The 21,327-nt window shown below is 31.3% G+C and overlaps 2 protein-coding genes across 3 annotated transcripts; both read right to left on the bottom strand.

Annotated features, from left to right (window-relative positions):
- Positions 1-1,464: 1,464 nt before the first annotated feature.
- On the bottom strand, positions 1,465-7,675 carry LOC141666798 (putative clathrin assembly protein At2g01600). Of its 2 annotated transcripts, none has more exons than XM_074472995.1 (15): positions 7,406-7,675; positions 7,242-7,311; positions 7,045-7,142; positions 5,940-6,078; positions 5,672-5,799; positions 4,136-4,231; positions 3,951-4,001; positions 3,599-3,664; positions 3,440-3,505; positions 3,217-3,297; positions 3,048-3,128; positions 2,735-2,917; positions 2,545-2,620; positions 2,309-2,427; positions 1,465-2,099 (listed from the first exon to the last, which is right to left on the bottom strand). In XM_074472995.1, the coding sequence occupies exons 1-15, from the start codon at positions 7,493-7,495 to the stop codon at positions 1,743-1,745; spliced, it is 1,701 nt and encodes a 566-aa protein (XP_074329096.1). In that variant the 5' UTR covers positions 7,496-7,675; the 3' UTR covers positions 1,465-1,742. The 2 variants fall into 2 exon arrangements, with proteins under 2 accessions (XP_074329096.1, XP_074329095.1); XM_074472994.1 differs by having other exon boundaries at positions 2,309-2,433; positions 7,406-7,674.
- Positions 7,676-9,275: 1,600 nt separating this feature from the next.
- On the bottom strand, positions 9,276-13,834 carry LOC141666994 (uncharacterized). The gene is made up of 10 exons (XM_074473263.1): positions 13,250-13,834; positions 12,865-13,002; positions 11,858-12,046; positions 11,345-11,482; positions 11,118-11,239; positions 10,906-11,038; positions 10,674-10,803; positions 10,498-10,577; positions 10,268-10,402; positions 9,276-10,135 (listed from the first exon to the last, which is right to left on the bottom strand). The coding sequence occupies exons 1-10, from the start codon at positions 13,703-13,705 to the stop codon at positions 9,905-9,907; spliced, it is 1,752 nt and encodes a 583-aa protein (XP_074329364.1). The 5' UTR covers positions 13,706-13,834; the 3' UTR covers positions 9,276-9,904.
- Between the last annotated feature and the right edge of the window lie 7,493 nt (positions 13,835-21,327).

The raw sequence follows: 21,327 nt of genomic DNA, 5'->3' as shown, positions 1-21,327 counted from the left end.
TTTAAAAGAATAATTTAAATATATATTCTCCGTCTCAATTTATCTATCCACACTCCTGAGTACCTGAAAATTTTATATAGTATGTAACTGAAAAAAATTATAAAAATTATATTATTAGAAAGTACTTGTAATATACTTTAATATATATTTTAATTTTTAAAATAATAAAAGATTGATATTTAAGTTGGGTCAATTTAACCACAAAAAGTCATGACTGATAAATTGGGACGAGGAGTAGAAGTTATCACAATTTTAAATTTTCCATAACTGATAGGAACTGTTTATATGAATTATACAATTATGGACATTTTTTTATGTAAGATAATAATCTAGTAGTACTGAGTAAATAGAAAAGTATTAATTGAGAATCATATATTGAAAAATTATTATATTTTAAAAAATGGGGGAGATAAAGTTAACCAATTTTATTTTCCAAATACTTATGTATCGTAATAATAATTATAAATTTTCCAGGTAAAAAAGATGAGATGCATGCATCTGCAGATTAAAATGTGCCAATTTAGATTCAGAAAATTATCTGAAATTCTGTTTTTCCCAACAGTGTTATATGAAAAGAAAAAAAAAATTAAGCCTCCAAAGGTTGCGTACTGTGAGGGATATGACAGAGGTTGAATAAAGGGAATTAAAGTTAAATTAGTTAAATCTTTGGATCCAAAAACATCTTTTCATTGTATTTCTATTTATATTTTTTTCATAAACGCTCTTCTCATTCCGTCTTTCTTTTCATAAATCAAACCGTGGGTCCTGTGTACCCCAAAAATGGGTCGTGGACTCCACCACAAAAGTAGAGTGTGGGGCCCACAAACGATGCTAGATGCTGGACCTCATCATTTTTGTCTATTTTATTTCATTCTTTTTGAATTTTATTTATTTAAGTATCTAGGCTTAAATTTTTACATATATAGAAATTTTGAGAATTGATAGAGTAAAATGTGAAATTTTTAGGGTTTGTTTGATTTGAAAGTTGAAATTTTAAGAATTGATTTTCCAAGTTTATTGACTTTCAAAAATAAATAAAATTTCGGAAATTAATAATGTTTTTTATTTATCAAATTTATGTCGAGAATATGCAGTGGGTATGAAAAGGATTGTCGAACCTAATGAAACCAGAAATATAAATAGCATAGGCCCCGTCTTAGATCAGAATCTCTTATTTGTATCGTAAATTTTGACACTTTGTAGCTGTTAATCAAACACACTACTTGATGATTTTAATCATATATATGCCGGCAGCCAAATTCAGATTTAAAAATTCCTAATCTTTGTTGCATCATTTTTCTTTTTATGAGAATCTAAATCTATAAACATGGATCAAGTTTAGAAACCAAGGCCCTTAACGTTGAGCTCTTATTCATGAGATTTCTTACAGCTTCAGATTAATGAGAATACAAATGAAATTTTAATACAATTATTGTTTGTATCTTTATGAGTGAACTCGACCCGAAGCCCAGAACACACTTTTATTCACAAGTCACAACGGCCCAAGTTTGTTAAAGATTTGATCACAGAGGAACTGTTTACAGAAACCTAGCACAAAGCTTATACTATCATTCATCATGTAACCTATGAACATTAGTAGCATCCTTACCATGTCAGTAACTTTTACAAGTCAACAAAAATTGGCCCAAACCACAAAAGATACACAAATTTTCACTACCGTTCATGTACATCAAAATCATCCAAACCCGAGTAATTCCATTGCTTTATGTATCTCGACATCATCATAGCAGACCTGTGCTTCCGAAAGGATTACTTGTCTGCAGGTGACCACCGTTGTTAACTGGGAATGATCCAAAACCTGTATCGCCAAAAGGGTTTTGTGGGGCCATCATCAGATTTGGTTGATGCTGGGGTTGTGCGTAGAAAGGTTGCTGATAAGGACCAAATGGATTGGCTTGATATTGAGCCGCTGATCCCATTTGAACAGAAGGCGGAGGAGCTACATTGTTAGAATATGCAAATGGATCAGGGCCCTCAAATGGGTTGGGGGCTGGTGCTCCGTATACTGGCTGCTGACTAGCTCTATAAGCCCCTTCATCATACAAGCTGCTCAGGGTGAGAGTATCCAATCCACCAGCCTGGTATGACGTAAAATAAAAAGATGGAACAATAACAAGTTATGTTAACCAATTTTAAGCACTCTGCTAAATGTAAATTGAACAGTATATGAAGTGACTAAATACCTAATGTCTAATACAGTAAAAATTTAACTTTGATATATAAGTATAACCAATAATAATCTTGTGAAAATAAGCTGAATGGAATATGACTACAAAATATTGCCTACCAGTTGCCTGTCCTGAACCGAAGAAATATTGTTTCCAGGAGTACTGACCAAGGCAAGTTCCCATCCTGTGGGATCCAAATCTTTAGCTTGCAAAGGTGAAGGATCAGAAAATGAGGCACCTGCACCTTAAATATATACTCGTTTCATGACTTGGAAAAGCATATCATGAAAAGCTGATAGTGGTCAAAAAGTAGCAAATGACAACAAAGTAAAAATATGACAGGACAAATTTATACCAGATGGAATTATCGCTAGAGCCAAAGCATTACTTTCCTCTATTGCTGACGCAATCGGTGCAGGAGCATTTAAACCCTAGAATGCAACAGATAAAAGAATTTAATCACACTATAAAACCATGTGTGAAATTGAATTATACACACAATTGGACTGCAATTTAAACAACAAAGTAAGAAGTGAGATCTTCACCAAAAGATCATCAGAAACAAAGTTATTTGGAGGAGCTGGAGGATAAACAGGATCCTCAACGTTTGAGACGGGTACTATATCCAAACTTATAGGTGTAGGCTCATCATTGGATACGTTATTCTCCTCCGAAGGCGAAGCATCTCCTTCAGGCTTATATGTCAACTGAAGCCTCTCAGGAAATTCCTAATTAACAATTGACACTTGTTTTAGGTAAAATCAAGATCAAGTAAACAATACACCACAAATTAGAGATCATGTAAAGTAGCAAAGTAAGTTTGCATAATATTTCTGAGACCATAAGTGATCAACTGACCAGTGTCTCTCTAGGAGCACTGACCATCCTTGGTGCTTCTCTAATATACTCTTCCATAGTCAAAAGAAAAGATTGTGGAGGCTGGAAAAGAAAGCAAGAGAAGATTTAGCAAAGTTTATAAAAGAGTTTGAAATAGCTACAGCACACATAACACTTGCAGCATTATTACCTCTCGCAAAACTGGAAACTGGAAATTTCTGGCAAGTTCTAATCCTTTACAAACTCCATAAAATTCAGAAAGAGAGGAGGCCTGCAGTAAAAGGGCTTATTGTTATACAAGCCTGTAACTTTTAGGATCCAGACGCTTTAATTAAAAATTTTCAATTTCAAAAACTTATTGAACATATGCTAGTAGCAAAGACACTTATAAAGTTCTCCAATGTAAATATGACCTGCTGACCAGCTCTCTTATATATATCCATAGCTTTCATGGCTTCATGTCTTGGCATCTCGAAAAACTAAAATTGAGGACAAAATTGCACTATGTTAACGCAAGAACTGTATCAGATATATATACTGAAGAATCTCATGTATAGCCAAATCAAATTCACCTTATCAATAAGATTTATTATTCCATCATTTATTGAGCAGTATAATTTGAAGCTCTCTTTAAGTACCTGAAAATCACCCATGTGTAAACACATATTTGATGATAATATAGAGGTATATTATGCCAAGACCAAATTATTAATAGCAAAAACATTCGATTCTATGTGTTCGTAATAAAATTACCCATTGTTTTATAAATAAAATCTAATATAGTTAAAAGACTATATAGATAATTACCAAATTTCAAATAGGCTGGCTAAACAGTCTTACTTAACATTAAAAATTATATAGATGAATATGAAGTGTCATCTCACAAAAACTACATATCAACTAGGTCTGTGTTGCTTCACATACCAAAGCCAGTGCATATTGTATTACATAATTGCTTCCAGCAGCTCCTTCAGGCTGCATTAAGAAAAGGTAACATTTGGTTTTCAAAAACTTATCCAAACAGCCTCTATAGAGAAAAAGAAAATTATAAAAGTTGTATGCAAAGCAATTACAGAATATAGAAGGAAACAAGTTCTAGAAAAGAATACCCGGCATCCAATAAGACGATAGAGAAGCTGCTGTAAAGCAGGCAACTGCTCCATCAACTGTTCACCGTCCAACCCCCTGGTTCTAGTGCTGTAAACCTGCAGAAAGAAGTGATGCTGATTGAGGGATGCAAAGAACCAGATAACAATGTACCGATAAAAATATTTTACTCTAAATATTAGTCACAGCCGGGGGACACAAACAAACTCTAAGTTGAAAGATGCTTATCAGTATCCGCCAGTCATATCAGCTTTACAATCAAAAGAGAAAATATCAGTAATATCTGAGAACTATCTAATGGCTAGTGTTATACTTCCATTCAAACTCTGAAGAAATAAACAATATTCCTTATCTGTTACTTCAATGACATATTAAAATCGTGGTTCAACTTAAGTAACTTTACTAGGCCGCATGCCAACTTATTAATGACATTAAAATGGTAATTTCGCAGTTAAATATACATCTATTTTGCCATTCAATCTTCGAAACAAATAGAAAGCAGGGGCACCAATTTTAGTTGCATAATTTTTAAAGTTTATATTTCTTACAATAGAGGTACATTTATTGAATAATTAAATTGATTAACCTGCTATAGAGGCGAAAATCCCATGTCAGCATTTTCTTAGAGGATCCTTGAATCCTTGTACAAATAGACGAGTTAAAATCATAGGCCGGTCATCACGGACAGATACAGTGTGGGAGGAATAGGGTCGACTGCCTCCACCAACTGGAGTAGTATTTCCAACTATTATGAATCTTGCTTCCATGAACTAGTGGAGAAACAAGAAAGTGTGTATTTTTATACTTTACTGACCCTGGTTTGAATATTCTGAAATGCCTTTCGCATTTTCTTAGAGGATCCTTGAATCCTTGTACAAATAGAGGAGTTAAAATCATAGGCCGATCATCAGGGACAGATACAGTGTGGGGGGAATAGGGTTGACTGCCTCCACCAACTGGAGTAGTATTTCCAACTATTATGAATCTTGCTTCCATGAACTAGTGGAGAAACTAGAAAGTGTGTATTTTATACTTTACTGACCCTGGTTTGAATATTCTGAAATGCCTTTCGCATTCGTTTTTTATTCTTTTACACTATAACTTTTGTTTATTACCCAGAAGAAAATCTCATGGGGCGTGAATTCAAAAACTTCTGTGTTTTTTCCCATTGCTGCTGCGTTTTCCTTTCCTTTGGCCCTGCTAGGTTAAATTACTATATAAGTCCCTGTCGGTGGTCTTACCTGGTACACAAGGGACCCAATGGACGCAGCCTTACCCTATTTTTCATAGAAAGACTGACCATGACCCAACAGATAACAGGTAGACACTTGACCATGACTTTCGGTTTGCATCATAGACATACTCTTTATATTTAAGGTTTCTTCTGCTTTATATATAAGATATGTGCAGTCACTAGACACTATCTTGGCACTAACAGTTATCATCAAACATAAAAGTACTCTGGTAAGTGGTGACTTTCCTCCATCCTCATTTCGCATGACAGTAACAAAATTAATGCCCAATTATTCTGTGAATACCTTCTCTTCCCCTTGTGCAGGTTTTGGAATATGCTCTGCTTCAATATCATACTTCAGAACTCGAAAGCATTCAAGTCGTTCCTCTAAAAACATTCCATATGAACGTACCCAGGCAGAGCAATCCCAAGCTAAAATAAGACAAATATAAAATCAACAATATGTCCACTAAAAGTGACCATGTTCACCAATTAAACAAGAATAAAGCACTCATACTATGTGTGTGTGTGCGCGTGTGTGTATGACTACTGTATTAGTCTTAAGTCTTAACCTATTGGGCTGGAATCATCCTTAAAATTAGAAAGTTGCAGAATATGTCCACGTTGATGGAAATTCAGTAGTTCTTCCCTAAAAGTGGGATCTCCGTCTCTCAGTGCCCTGTGTATGACTATAAGTGTTTTCAAAGCCACCTGTTAAGCAAAAGTCCAGTAATATGCATGATTATAGAACAAAAATCAAGAAGACTGTGTCATCTAAATAAAAGAGTAAGCAAAGCTTATATAGAAATGGATTTTTTTTATCTCATCCATGTTTGCACAGTTGCTTCGTAATGCAGAAGATTATTTATACTATCAGTTGAAACCAACTAACCAAGATTATCAAATTATAGTCTAGCCAATGTATGTGACATCACAAAATTCAGCATTTTACTCAAGTATATTCATCATAGAGACCAACATCGAGTCGTAAAAATGATTATTATCGCCTGGTTAAGCCTCGGTTTGTAGTGACAAACATCATGATTATCGCACTATCAATTCCGTATGCACTTTCTCCCTTCAATATAAATATTTAGGAACTTAAAGGCTTCACTATGTTTGTAATCCATTGTATAGGAACAAACTTTTGTTAACTAGGAAGATATAAGTGGCACGATAATTTCTATCCTTCAACAATAGGGCAGATCATTTAAGAAGATGCTCGAGTATAAGATGAACATTTGTAAACATAAAAGGCTGCTAATAATTATCAATGAACCTTTTTTTTACTTTTCATTTCTGAGCCCTAGCAGTACATTTCTTTTATAACCGGACAAACATAGTAAATCCAAGGAGAATATAAAAGCGATCAATGCTTAAGTAACCTAATTTGGCCGAGAATCATTTTACCTATGGTTATCTAATCACCTCATAATGTGTATGGGTTTTACGCTTCATTTTCATATTAAAATGAAGCATAAAATTCTAAACACATTATGATTAGATAACCATAATGTGGTTACCTAAACACATTTTCATATTAAAATGAAGCATAAAATTCTCAAATCTGCTCACAAACCTAACACATTGCACACGGAAAAATGTCCTAAATTCTACATTCACATAAACACAATGAAATTTTCAACATATCAAAGCAGCCCGGAAAGTCATACATACCGTCCAGTTATGCGTCTTGGCTAATCTCCTAGCAAGAGCATGTAAGCAGTAAGCAACATCAGCCCGAGGCCGAAGCACCGATGTAGAAAGTAAAATCTCTGCACAAAAACCCAAAAACCCGAAAACCCCAATTAGATCTGTACTAAACCAATAAACAAAAAAAAAGTTGAAAAAAGTAAAAGAAAAAGTAAACATACTTCGGAGGTGTCGTTCTTTGGGTGGGCATTCAACATGATTAGTGGCTTTAACGATCGCAACATCTACTTCCTAGTCATATATATACACACAACAAAAATTATACATAGACATAAAATCAGACAAGTATAGATGAGTAGAATGATTAAATAATATAAAAATAAACCTTAAAATCGCTGTTAACGTGGGCAAGGCCGACTTTAGTTTGGTCTTTGAGAGCGCCGTAGGCTTTTCGCCAGGACTGAAGAGTGGCCATGGGAGAGAGATAGATACAGGAAATTGTATGTATAGATGAAGTGTGTACTAGTATTTCCTTGTTTCTCTCGTTGTTGGGGTTTGATTAGAAAGGGGGAGATGAAAAAAGGTGTAAAACAAAATGGGGTCTTTGGGATTTGTCACAACTTACTATTCTTTTCTTGCCTGGCCTTTTGGCGGTCCCCAATTAACTGTCCTCCTATGCCTTGCTTTTTCTTCTGTTTTTTTTTTAAAAAAAAGAATTTGGTTAAAGATAGTAGTTGTAGGCCTAGGAGTGACCATTTTCCGGTTTAGAAACGAAAACCGGACCGAACTGATCAAAAATTACGGTTTCGGTTAGGTTCTTAATTAATTCGGATCCGGTTTGTTTCTTGTTTTTCTAGAAATTACGGTTCTCGGTTCGGTTCGGTTCGGTTCGATTCTTAACATACTAAAATCATAAGAACCGAACCGAACCGTATATAAATAAATAAATACAAAAATATATAAAAATATATGTATATATATTACGTATTATGTTTTCTTATTTATAATATTATAATAAATTTTAAGAAAAATATGATTTTTATTGTATTACTCGTTTCTTTAAATATATATGGAGTTTTGAATATTTTTATAAATATTTTTCTTCTTAAATATTTGAAAGTCATCGAATTCAAAACGATCCACCACCAATAAAAATCTTATTTTACTAAGTTACCCTTGATAATAATCAAAACTAGTCAAAATTTAAAAAGTTAGAAATATAAAATAATATGCAAAATAAATAAATATGAAATAAAATATAAATTCGATTCTTTCGGTTCGGAACCGAACCGAACCGAAATTTACGGTTCGGTTCCGGTTCGGTTCTTACATATAAACGGGTCCGGTTCGGTTCTGATAATATTCATATTTCGGTTCTCGGTTCTTTCGGTTCCGGTACAGTCCGGTTCTGACCCGTTCACCCCTTGTAGCATTATATTTTGGGGTTAATTTCCGACAATCGATTGTTGAAATCATTTCTCATTCAAAATTTAGATTTTAGTAAAACGCTTAGTACATCACCTTTATAAACCTAAAAAAATTATAACGGATGCTCACAATCGGACGAGATTCCTTAATTTTATTTTTTATGGTCGAGTTTGTTGTAATGTTGAGTGTTCTGGATACTGCTGGCTAAATTATGATACTGATTTAATATTATTTGTTACAGGGTCAAATGTTGCATACATATTCTGGAAGACAAGTTTTGAATAAGGATTAGTTTTAATATATTTGACAAAGCAATTTACAGAACATAAAGGTTGAATAGGTAGGTTTATCTCAACTAGAATCTATTAATTCGAAATTGATTTTGACAATTCTTTCAATCATCCGGCCTGCCTTAGCAGACACGTATGTAACACATGTCTCTCTAGACATGTTCGGGGAGACACCGAACATATTTTGTGAATACACTCTTATATTTTTTAATTTTCGGGGACTCTTTCATATATTTTCAAAAAATTTAATGGTAAAAAAAAGATAAAATTTTATTTTAAGGGGACACGTGTCCCCGCGGCCCTTACTCCGCCCCTATCCGTGTGCACACCAAGAACATAGTCCCTCTCCGGGCTCCATCCATGTTCAAAGTGCAAAGTGACCCGAGTAGGCGCCATTCTAACACAAGCATTATATACATCATATCAGAGGGGAGGGAGATGATTCAGTCAAAGGGAAGTGGCTAACCATGTAGACAAATATTTGACAAAACGAAAACGATTATGTAACTGAGTTTGTATGTTCTAATACCCTCAATGTAAAGCAACACACAATAGAAAACCAAGTACTGTGTCTATTGTGTTGTCTATAAATTTAACGAAAACCACAACCCACAAACATTGTAGAGCACATCTGCATCCACCTAAGTACTACCTTAAACATGTACTCCCTCCGTCCCTCCCAAATGTACATTTGGGTGGGGCGCGGAGTTTAAGAAAAATGATAAAGTAGTGGAGAAAAGTTGAAAAAATGAGTAAAGTAGTGGGACCGATTAATATTATATGTATAAAGTGGTTATAGTGAAGGAAAATAGTGGATGTAGTTAATTTAAAAATTATAAAAACTTTACTATTTTTGGAAAGTTTTGAAATGTAAACAATTGGATGGGACATCCCAAAAAGGAAAGTGTAAACAAATGGGAGGGACAGAGAGAGTAACAAAGATGTTAAAACTGAAAGATTATCAATCTACCTACAGCCAACACTTCCAACTATCTTGCTTTCAATTTCACAAACACCTCTTAAAACTTGCTCACAAGGTACCACATTCTGTCAATAAATTATTAAGGTAAAATTTAATTTCTATAGCCTGTGTTGTTGATTTCCTCGAAAAAGATGGTTTTAGTCTGCGTCAAATAGCCATGCGCATGCCGCTTCAGCTCGTCCTTTTAAATGGATTGGTGATTGAAGAATGCAGTAAGTTCCTTCCAATCGACCGACTCTAAGCTGGGGGAAAAGAAAACAGCACCGACACCAAGAGCAATGACAACAAATGCAAATCCCTTTAAGCACCCATGCTCACGCGAGACCCTTCCTAGCAGCCACTTGGAATATTTGTCTGCATTCTTGACAAGTGATTGTCGAGAACTTTCTACTCCTTCTGCCAGTGCTTTCTCATTCTACCAAAAAAATACAAGATAAAATGAATTGGACAATTCTGTGCTATTTATACAAGCAGTATTCAATATTTATATATGGTCACTTTAAAATTATAGATATCCACAACTAACACCAAGGAAAAAAGGCAATACCATGTGCCTAAAACTCTTGAGTGTTTCCCGTAGACCCTCTAGAGAAGATTGTTTTTCAGATAGTTGCTTCCACTCCTCTGTAAGCTTTTTCAAAACAGCAACACTCACCTCTAGATTATCCATATAGATGTTGTCCTGGAGTATTATAATTACGGAATAAATATAATATTAGTTAAAGGATATTCAAATGCACATGTTACAAAAGAAAAGTCTGCTTAAACAGAACTCACCCATTGCTTATAGCAATCAGGGTGCTGAGTCAAACACCAAGCAAAGATATTTGCTGCTTCTCTAGATAGTTCTGGAATGCCTGCACAAAGTGATACATCACCTTACATCACCTTCTTGAATTTTATTTTTTTTTAAGTAGGAATTTCATTGAGATACAATGCAGTTTGTAGTTTACCTTCCCCTGCTGCTTTAGTACAAATTGTGAGAATCTGCTGAGAAACAAGTTTCATTCCCTTGCTTCCAGGTACTCCAGCAAGAGCCACCTCTTTGAGGATGGGGTATATTGCCTCAAACCTCTCAGTGGCCTTGATAATATAAAACAGGTTAAAACAATAATGATGCAACAAACTAAAAATATATATACATCCAACGCATTTTTTTGATCTTGTATTAACAATTTCACACACCTTGACTCTAGCTGATGATGTTGGAAAGGTTACTCGCAACAGCAAATCAAGTGCTGACGGAGGCATCAAGCGCTCCCCCTTTCTAACAGCACCATTTACTAAAATAGTACGAGCTTTAGGGGCAGCCAAAATTCTGAAAAAATAAAAGTAGGAATTCAATATTGCCATAAAACATGAGTGACCGTTGAACTAAAAGGTATCATATAATATACCTTTCCACCAATTGTAAAACCAAGTCCCTCGTCTGAGGATTTGAGCCTGATTTCCCACCAACTATAGGCAAGATGAGATGAGACCATAAGTACAGCCCTATAGCAAGATCTCCTTGACAAGCCTGAATATGATAAGATTTTAAATTTAGTTTGTATATAGAACATAAGTCTGTTCCCTCCAAGCCATATAATAGTTGCACAAAAGAAATTTATTGTTATCGACTCACCTGAACTACCATCCACACTATCACTGGAAGTTTATCCTGTCCTTTATACTTCGAATTTTCATTCAACACCATCAATACACTAATGAAAGCATCAGGTTTTCTTCGCAATACCATTGCCAGGACTAAGAAAATCGCAACCTGTCCATGCACATCACTTCATGTATTAGGACATCACATTTCTACATCATCAAAACAACTATGCAACAAAATGAATTGTCTTGAAAGCAAGCATATAAATTACATAATGATAACACTTTCTAGAAGGGAACTTCAAAGAGCCGTTGTGCAAAAGAAAAGGGTGGATACTTCCCACAATTTATTTAAAAAAACAAGAAAGGATCCTTGAATTTCAACCCCAAGTAATTTACATTGGCTGCCACAGTCCACCATGACTACTTTTGGTGTGATATAAGAGCACTATGTGTTTAATTTCTGGTATTTCAGTACTACAGCAGTTTTCTTCTTCTTCCCTTTTCCCTACTACTTTTTTGACCAAGATATAGCAAAGTTTACCTGAGATTTAGAAGTTGTTTGTTGCACGGCTTTCTTTGCACCTTTAGCACTAGGTTGTTGGCTGGCTAAGTCTGCAAATATGCTATCTAGTGACCACAATACAAAGGAACCAAGAGCCTCGGTGGATCTCTGATTTATCCAATCAACAGATGTCTTGTAAACAGATTCTGATATGTTTGAGACCGGAATCTGTAGCATAATTTTATGAAATTACACACCTAGTCATTAAGCAAAATAATATTATAACTATGGTCCTACTCTATGTACAGATTACACCACATATGAGACACACAGACAAAAGAACAAAAAATCAATATCATATATACTTAATCTCCATTTTCATATTTTATTGCTGTGTCCTATATTCTGCATGAACAAGTGTTTATACTTGTATTTTTAAGTAATAATCTTTAGAAGATGCAAGTAATAAGTTACTCTCAAGATCCAATAGATAGTTACAGGTACTCACACCGTAAACAACTACAAGATATTTGTCATTAATTGATAGTTGAGATAGAAAGGTATATCCTTGGTATATACGATTTCAATTATAGAATATGTAATTTTCACTTAAAAGTTTTATTTTATGAAAACTATCATACAGATTCTAACACCAATTAGCATGCATTTGTTTCAACAGTGTGAAAGGTTGTATTAACAGTGTAAAAGAGCGCTGCGTTGTGTACTGTATATATATCATTTAATGCATTAAAAAGTAGAGGACTTAATGGTTGATACGATCTCAACTCCCAACAACCGCACAATTTTAGTTCCAAACATCAATAACAGATTAAATTGTAAGTATAACAAGAGTCTCCTTAAAACAAAATCCTACAGAAATTCAACCACTAGAGGAAGGTCTACAAGGATAAATGAGAAAACCGCCAAGGTTAAAGTCAATGAGGCCGGTCATGATTAATTAAATCATATAAAAAGGAAACTACTAAATACCATATCTCTAAGAATAAGTAAAAAAATCACAATTGAAAATAAGAAAACCAACTCACATCTGCTATCTTCCTAATAGCGGACTCTCTGAACAACTTAGTCCATGGAAACTGAGACGCACTCACAGCTGAAAATGCCCTACCAAAATAATCCGCGAACCGCATCATCTGAATATCCTGCTGAGATTCATAAGATGCCTGCAAAGCAATCACAACACAACCAACAATCATAAAAATCACCTCTTTCAAATATTCATTTGTCTAAAACATCAATAAGTTCACATCACATCAACATTTTTTTTATCAATTAATCAAAACAAAAAACGCATACGCATCCACTAAAATCTGAAAATTATCACTTAATCAAGATTATCAATAATTCAAACATAAATTCATCAAAACTCAATAAAAATCAAAAATTACGAAACCGAGCAAACAAACTCACGGAAATATCAGCGAGAAATGCAGCCAAATCATCAGCATCAATCTTCGCAGCAGCTTCCGCAATCGTAACCTTCGGTTTCTTCACTTTCTTCACCTTCGGTTTCTTCTCTTCAGCCTGTACTCCATTCTGCACACCTTTACCTACCTCACCATCACTATCATCATCATCAACATCCGATCGCTGCTTCACCGATCTCACCGGCGCATCATCGGAATCAATCGCCGCTCTCTGAGCCTCAATTCTCCGGCGCCGCTCCTCCGACTGCTTCTCCAGCGTCGTGAAAACACCGTCGCCTCCGTGCACGGCGGATCCGTTGGACACAATCCTGCCGGAATCCGGTTTTTTCGCCGACTGCTTCTTGTGCTTCTTAGCGTAAGTCACTTTTTGCCAGCCGTGATTGTTAGCTTCGGCTTCTTCAATTTGGTTTGAATCGAATGAATTGAGCTTGCCTTCCATTGTTATATGATGTATGTATCTGTATGTATAATTTATAGATATAAATTGAGGGAAACAATCCGAGATCGGAACGGAGAATGACGATGAGGGGAGGTTTGGATCGGAGAGAAGGGGAGTGATATAGGTGAAGTTTAGTGTTACAATTTTGACCTTTGTTCTGTTTTAATTTACACAATTGCCATGGATATCATAGTATTTTAAATATAATTCAGATTATTAGAATGTATATTTCTTTGGTCCGAAAGATATGTTCTCAAAAATATATTGTACTGATATATAATATAGTATCATTTAACCGGAGTTCATGCATGGTTTCGGAAATTGTGATATGAAGAAAGAATAACGGAAAATATAAAATAAAAGCTATGCTTGAGTGCTCGTGTGATTACTTGAATAATCCCAAAATTTTAATTTTTAATGTTAGTCCCGCTACCATCTTGGTCAAAAACCGTAAGATCTTAAAAAAAATCAGATCATAATTAGTTGATCATTTCATATGCATATATTTTTAAAATTTATTTATTAATCAAACTCCTATTTTTAATTAATTAATATAATCTTGTATAATAAATAGTGCCGAAATCAAAACTGTAAAAAAAATACTTTTTTACTTCATAAGCTTTCAATATAATATTCTTTTGGGATTTTAAATTTTTGTTAACTTTTTATATAACAAATATATTACTCGTGATATTTTAGCTTCCAATACAAGAAAATTTCAGATATAAGAGTCTAGGTAAAGAAGGAAATACATAGAAATTTAGGTAAGTTTCTTGAAAAGAAAATCATAAATTATTTTTATATCGACCACTTTTAAGAAAACAATGATAAATTTTTGGGAAGTGTTATCATCGTTTATCATATTTTTTTATGTATAAAATAGCTTAAATTCTCTTATATTTGATGTATTGGCATTATACTTGTTATGTATACCAAACTTCCGACACTGTTGTAGAAATCGGCGTATTAACCGATAAATCGGTCGAAATGTCGGCCGGAGAGATGTTGTCGATCTAACACCTAGCCAGGCAATATATGTTTTGTTGATATTAGTCAAAAGTCGGGTCAGAAATCGAGAAAGTCAATAACATATCAATTATTATACATACAAAAAAAGACCGACACAAAAAGAACTGGGTCTAATTACATGGGAGTATTCATAACTTGTGTCGAGACTTTCTTCCCTATTGATTTTCAAACTCAAAATGTGGTATCTAATATTGAGTTGCACAAGTAAAAGGTAATGGAAGGTATATTTTCAAAAAAAATAGCCATTTCGGGAAGAATTAAAAATGATGACGATTTTAAACTAGGTAATAACTTTAAATATATGTCATCTTTCACTTAATTGTTCCATTTATGGTTAAAGTAAAATTCATCAGTTTTAATTATTCTTTGTCATGATAGTTGCTTGGTGATGTAGTTATGGATCTCAGACACCAAATTTACAAAAAATGGCAATGAAAATACTTGGCCTCACCACAAGTTTTTCGGGATGCGAGAGAAATTGGAGCATCTTTGGAGGGGTTTGTAATTGTTAAATCATTGTTGTACTATTTATGCTCGCTTATAATATAAGGTCATCGGGTTTTTGAAATCTATATTTTTATTGTTACATTTATACCAAAAAGAGGAATATGCTGGATTCAGAGAGATTGAATGATTTTGTATATGTCAAGTTTAATCTTAAGCTTCTTAACAAGAATAAAAAGTTGAAGGAAAATTGTGATCCATTATTAGCAATTGATGTTCGGATGGCTCAATAGTGGATTGTGGATGGTGGCGATAATGAGTCTGAAAGTTCTACAATCGCGTACAATGAAACAAACATCTGTAATGATCCAATTAAAGAATTCGATGAAGATTTTTTTTTCTAAAGACGAGGAACCATTCTTTATTGATGAACATATGTTTGATGATTTACATAATGAACACTGATAACACTTTTGACTGCCTAGTTTCACCTTTTGGGTTGCGTAGTTACTATTATTAGTTTTAGAAATTCACAAGAGATTCATAATATAGAAAAAGCATATTTTTTATAGTGCCCGAATATAAAATATTAGGAGTGATGTACTTTTGGCTCTAAGTATTTATAATGTAGATCCGGTTGAATGATGTCGTTGAATCATACTTAATGTGTATAATCAGGGTTATATTTTTGCAGTTGACTAATGCAAATAACTAAAGTTATGCTTTTGCAGTTGATTCTTTTTCATAAGAGCTATATTTTCATTCAGAATTTTGTTGAGACATTTTTTATAGTCAGGGGTCGTTTGATAACGCTGAAACGAGTAAGTTTAAACTCGATGAGAAGGATGGAGTAGTTCTAATCATTTGTTTTTCCTTTAAAGTTCTGGACGAACCAAAATTCTTTTGGACGAATGGACTAAAAATTCCTACCTGCACGGTTTTTCACGTAGACCAGTACATTACCATTACAAATATGCTTCATATACATAAGTTGTTCCATTCAAAAACAGTTTTAGATGTCATAAATAATAATTAATTAGTTTTAAATTGGTCATAGAATTGATCATTATAAACTAACTATTTTAAATACAAAATTTGTTAAAAATGATTTTATTTTATGATAAATATTGTCATTATTACATGTCTACTAGTTAATTAAATTTTTTAATTAGCAAATAAGTTTCAGAATTATTAATTGCATAAATATTTTAAAGATTTTATATTATAAATATTATGATGTTGGACATGATAATTAGAAGATTTTAAATTTAAGATATTACATGTTTATTTCACATTTTAAAATTTTCAATCTATTCAGGAAATTTGATTCAGATTTGTCAAATGACTCGAATGACTTGTTCAGAATTTCTTTCATTCCAAAAATTTTAGTGGTACATAAACTATCGTTCAGATTTGTCAAATGACCCCTTACTTACACAAATATTAAAAGTAAATAATAAATTACTTCCGATTTCTCACCGATTTATCATTTCTATAAATCCCCAATTTCTAATAAATTGCTATAAGGTCCTTTCACCGATTTTATCTGATAAGCGATTTCTGTAACACTTACTTCTGCTCATAATACAGGATAACACACATCTTTTTAAAACATCCGCTTCATAATTGGAAATGAGGGTAAGACTATGTAAAACTCATCTCACATACTGCGGGATATTGTGAATATGTTAGATTTTAATGATTTAAAGAAATTTGTCAAAAATATTCAATTTTTCAATATTTCGGCAAAAATACCATAAAAAGTTATAAATGAGATCACACGAAGTTAAGTGTCCGTTTGAGAAATTTTAAAATAACTAACTTATGACTTAAAATCAACAAGTGACTTATAAGTGATAATTAGATGAATCTTAATAAGTTACATAAGTGTTTGAATAATTTTACTTATAAGTTGAATTTTTTTAAAAGAATTAAATGAACTAAAATAAATTATTTTAAAATATATTTATCTTAATTTGTGATTTTTAAATTTATATTAGCGTTTTAAAACATACATTTTAAAACCGAAGTTAATAAAAAAATCAAAATAAGTTGAGAAAAAGTATGTCATTACTAACATTTAACTTATCAGCTTATAAGTTATAAATCCGCCTAATAAGCTAGGTTGACAAACACTCGTCGATAAGTAATTACGGGTTTATAAATTAATAAGCTAGTTATTAGTAGGACCCGAAACAAGCCCTTAATATATATGATTGTTGTATATATAACTTTTTACTAGCTTAAAACTCGTGCCATGCACGGATCGCACAATTTTTTTTAATATTATATATTAAAAAAATTTAAATTCAATTCTTAATATTATTTATTTAAAAACTTTAAATGATATGACTTCATGATAATTATATTAGTAGACGTATATGTTCATAACTTTTTAGAATATTTAAACTTATTTAAAGTGGTAACATTGGTAAGAGGGGAAATATTATTAAAACAAAATTATTATTATCATTTTTTTATCATAGAAAACCCGCAACCGCTACCTTCGGGTGTGCCCTGAATAAACCCCGCGGGCTCAGGTAAACCGCACTTAAGCTACATGCTCACATCTAGAAGACATAATCACAAATTAGACTCACATTCAAAATGCATAATCATAAATTATCCTTCCGTGGGATTCAAACTTGTGACAAAGAGAATAGTTATCCCCTATTTAACCAACTGAGCCAACCCATGCGGTCCACAATTATTATTTTATTTAAGGTAAAAATATAACGTCTCTATTATGTTGTGACCTTAAAATGTATTATTTTAGCATGATGATTACTTAATCGATTAACTATAACTCTGTAAAAGATTTTTGAAAAAGACAATATTACTAATTGAACGATATAGTTTTATTGATAATTACTCCCTCCGTCCCCCTCAATTCTTTACATTGGATGACGGGGGCTCGGCACGCACTTTAATTCTCTTATTAAATGTAGTTGCATAATTTTTTTAATTTTTTTTTTCTTCTAAATAAAAATATGATGTTCAAATTTTAATACAAAAAAGAAATTTTTAAAAATAAATTACATAAATATATTCTATAGTTGCATTAAAATGCGTGTCAAGCATGTGAAAAAAACTGTAAAAAAATGAGAGGGACGGAGGTAGTATATGTGTATTTTTAAAAAATATATATATGTTTTAATTAAAATTTGATTTTTTAGTTCACATCAATAAGATACGAATTATATCTAGTCTAATATTAATTTGATTAATATCATGTAAATGGTTTACATTATTTTATTTTAGCCCGATGCCGACTGCACCGATCAAATCAAACTAATTATTTTTAGTTTGATTTTAATTTTTTTGAAGTCTAGATCAATAATATAGTTTTATTTTAGACTGAATAATTAATATATATAAATTTGTTTTTGTTGGTCGAATTGTATTTTTATTTTAGTTTTGTGTTAGTTTAAATCAATTGTATAATATTTTTTTTCTGGATAAATAAAATATATTATTTTGTTTATCCAAGTTCATTTGTGTAATTTTTTCAAAAGAACTGATAGTATTATTATTTTATCTTAACCCGAGTCACATTATATCAACTAAATCTAAATAATTATTTAGTTTGATTAAATTTAATATAGTCTGAAGTAACAAATTAGAGTAATATAGAACTTGATATGAATTAAATTTTAAATTTATAGAAGAAGTTGAATTTAATGTAAATTATAATGATATAGAATTCAATATAAAATAGAATTGAAATTGATAAAATAGGAAGTTGACTTCAATATTAATTAGAATTAGAATTGATCGACTCAATAATTAAAAATATAATAATTAAGTAATTTCAGTAAGTACCGACCAACTACTTTTGTCTATTATAATATAGTATAGATGTTGCATATAAGGTTGGTTGAGTTTTTTTCTTAATGAAGGTAAAAAGTTTAAGGCGTGTTATAAAAAAATGATAATATTGTAAAAAAGCTTGAGGTATGTTATAAAAAAAGTGTGCCATAAAAAAATATTAATACATCAATATCTTTATATATATATATATAAAGGAGAAGACACCTCCCAAATTATTTTATTCTAATTTTTTATTTTTCTCAAATTTTTTAGTTAATAACTATTAAAAATTGCAATTACCTTATACTCTACTGAATATATTACTATTAATTCCTAATATTCTCCTAAAATTTATACAAAATATTCCATTTTTATTTTTGAAATCAACTTAACATCATAATATTCTTCTTAAACTTATACTGCATTTATCTTATATTCTTATAAATAAATTATCATTCATTCATAATATTTTTCTAAGATTTATACATTTGCAGGCTAGAGTCTGTAGGGTTTACATAGTGCGCAGCCGGAGGATAGCGGTTGTAGGTAAAAAAAATCTTCTATTAAAATTTTTGAAATCAACTTATCATCATAATATTTTTCTAAAACTCCTTTTTTTAAATAAATTTACCATGATGATATACCATCCCGGATTATTTTTTAAAATTACAATAACCTTATATTCTTCTTAATATATGATCACTCATTCATAATATTCTCATAAAATTTATACAAAATATTTCATTGTAATTTTTAAAATGAACTTACCATCATAATACACTCCTGAAACTTCTACTACAATTATCTTATATTATCATAAAATTATATTAAAAAACTATAATTACCATATATTCACCTAAATATATTATCATTATTCATTATATTCTCCCAAAGTTTTTACAATATCTTCCATTAAGTTTTTTCAAATCAACTTATCATAATAATATTCTCCTAAAATTTATATTTTTTCTTTAAATCAACTAAGTATCTTGATATTTTTTAAATATCCTTTTTAATATCAAGTCTCCTCTTTCTCCTAAAAGCAACTAACTATATAATATTTTTCTAAATATTTTCTTTTAACTTTTAATATATGAAGTATTGTAATTTACAAATACAAGTATCTATAAATTCATTATCATTCGTAATATTTTTCTGAAGTTTCTACAATATTTTTCATTGTAATTTTTGAAAGGAACTTATCGTGATAATATTATCACAAAATTTATACTTTCTTCTTAAAGCAACTTATCATCTCGATATTATCTTGTTTTTTAATATCATTTCTTCTATTTCTCCTAATATCGAGTTACTACATTATATTTTTCTAAAATTTTTCTTTTTAACTTTTAACCTATGAATTGTTACAAAGACAAGTATTTATGAATATACTTTCTCAATATTTTTAAAAATCATCATATTATATTATACTTATTTAAACGAGAATGTATATTATTAAATTAAAAATTTTTCTATTAATTAATTAATTAATAAATAATATAATTTTATGATGTTAAATTTGTGAATAATGAAAGAACGACTCTTTTGGAATAAACATGTTAGAAGGGTGGGAAGCGCAACTTAATAAATCTATTATATATATAATAGAGCAAATAGGGGGTTGGATGAGAAAATTTAATTATATTAAAATTACTGAACTGCCCCTCATAATTATATGTTAATAATTATTTTAATTTAATATGCATGTATTAATTATCACTAACTTAATATGTATGTATTAATTATTACGTATATTTATTACTACTTGATTATTTAATAATAATAATTTATAACTATATGAATAAATTAAATACATTTTTATGGATAAAAATAATGGGCCTGTTTGGCTATCTAATTAAGCCAGCTTATTTATTTATAAATCCGTTATAATTTATTGACGAGTGTTTGTCTGCCTAACTTATATTTACAACTTATAAGCTGATTGTTAGCAACGACGTATTTTTTCTCAACTTATTTTAATTTTTTTAACTTTGATTTTAAAATAACTATTTTTATTGTCAATCTAACTTAAAATTTACGAATTAAGATAATTATATGTAAAAGTGATTTATTTTACTTCATTTAAGTGAAAAAAATTATGACTTATAAGTAAACTTAACCAAACACTTAGATAACTTAGATAACTTATAAGCATTCATCTACTTATTACTTATATGTTACTTATTTATTTTAAGTCATAATTTACTTATTTTAAGATTTCCTAGACGGGCACAATATTAGTGTACGAAGATCGAAGCACAGATAGTAGAAATTATTTTTTATTCTAACAATGTGTGAACTATTATAAAAAAAGTATAATTTTCATAAAATGGTTAAAA

The sequence above is a fragment of the Apium graveolens genome, chromosome 6 (genome assembly GCF_009905375.1).
Source record: "Apium graveolens cultivar Ventura chromosome 6, ASM990537v1, whole genome shotgun sequence".
NCBI lineage: Eukaryota > Viridiplantae > Streptophyta > Magnoliopsida > Apiales > Apiaceae > Apium > Apium graveolens.
This window is presented reverse-complemented; position numbering and strand designations above follow the sequence as displayed.

Excerpts from the sequence above, each read along its gene's own strand:
- LOC141666798 (XM_074472994.1), bottom strand. The coding sequence starts at position 7,495 with ATGGCCACTCTTCAGTCCTGGCGAAAAGCCTACGGCGCTCTCAAAGAC. Across the intron at positions 3,298-3,439 it reads ATAAGAGAGCTGGTCAGCAG|GCCTCCTCTCTTTCTGAATT; the intron begins GTCATATTTACA and ends CTTTTACTGCAG. Across the intron at positions 2,434-2,544 it reads TCTAGCGATAATTCCATCTG|GTGCAGGTGCCTCATTTTCT; the intron begins GTATAAATTTGT and ends TATATATTTAAG.
- LOC141666994 (XM_074473263.1), bottom strand. The coding sequence starts at position 13,705 with ATGGAAGGCAAGCTCAATTCATTCGATTCAAACCAAATTGAAGAAGCC. Across the intron at positions 11,240-11,344 it reads TAGTGTGGATGGTAGTTCAG|GCTTGTCAAGGAGATCTTGC; the intron begins GTGAGTCGATAA and ends TATCATATTCAG. Across the intron at positions 10,136-10,267 it reads TCAAGAGTTTTAGGCACATG|AATGAGAAAGCACTGGCAGA; the intron begins GTATTGCCTTTT and ends TTTTTTTGGTAG.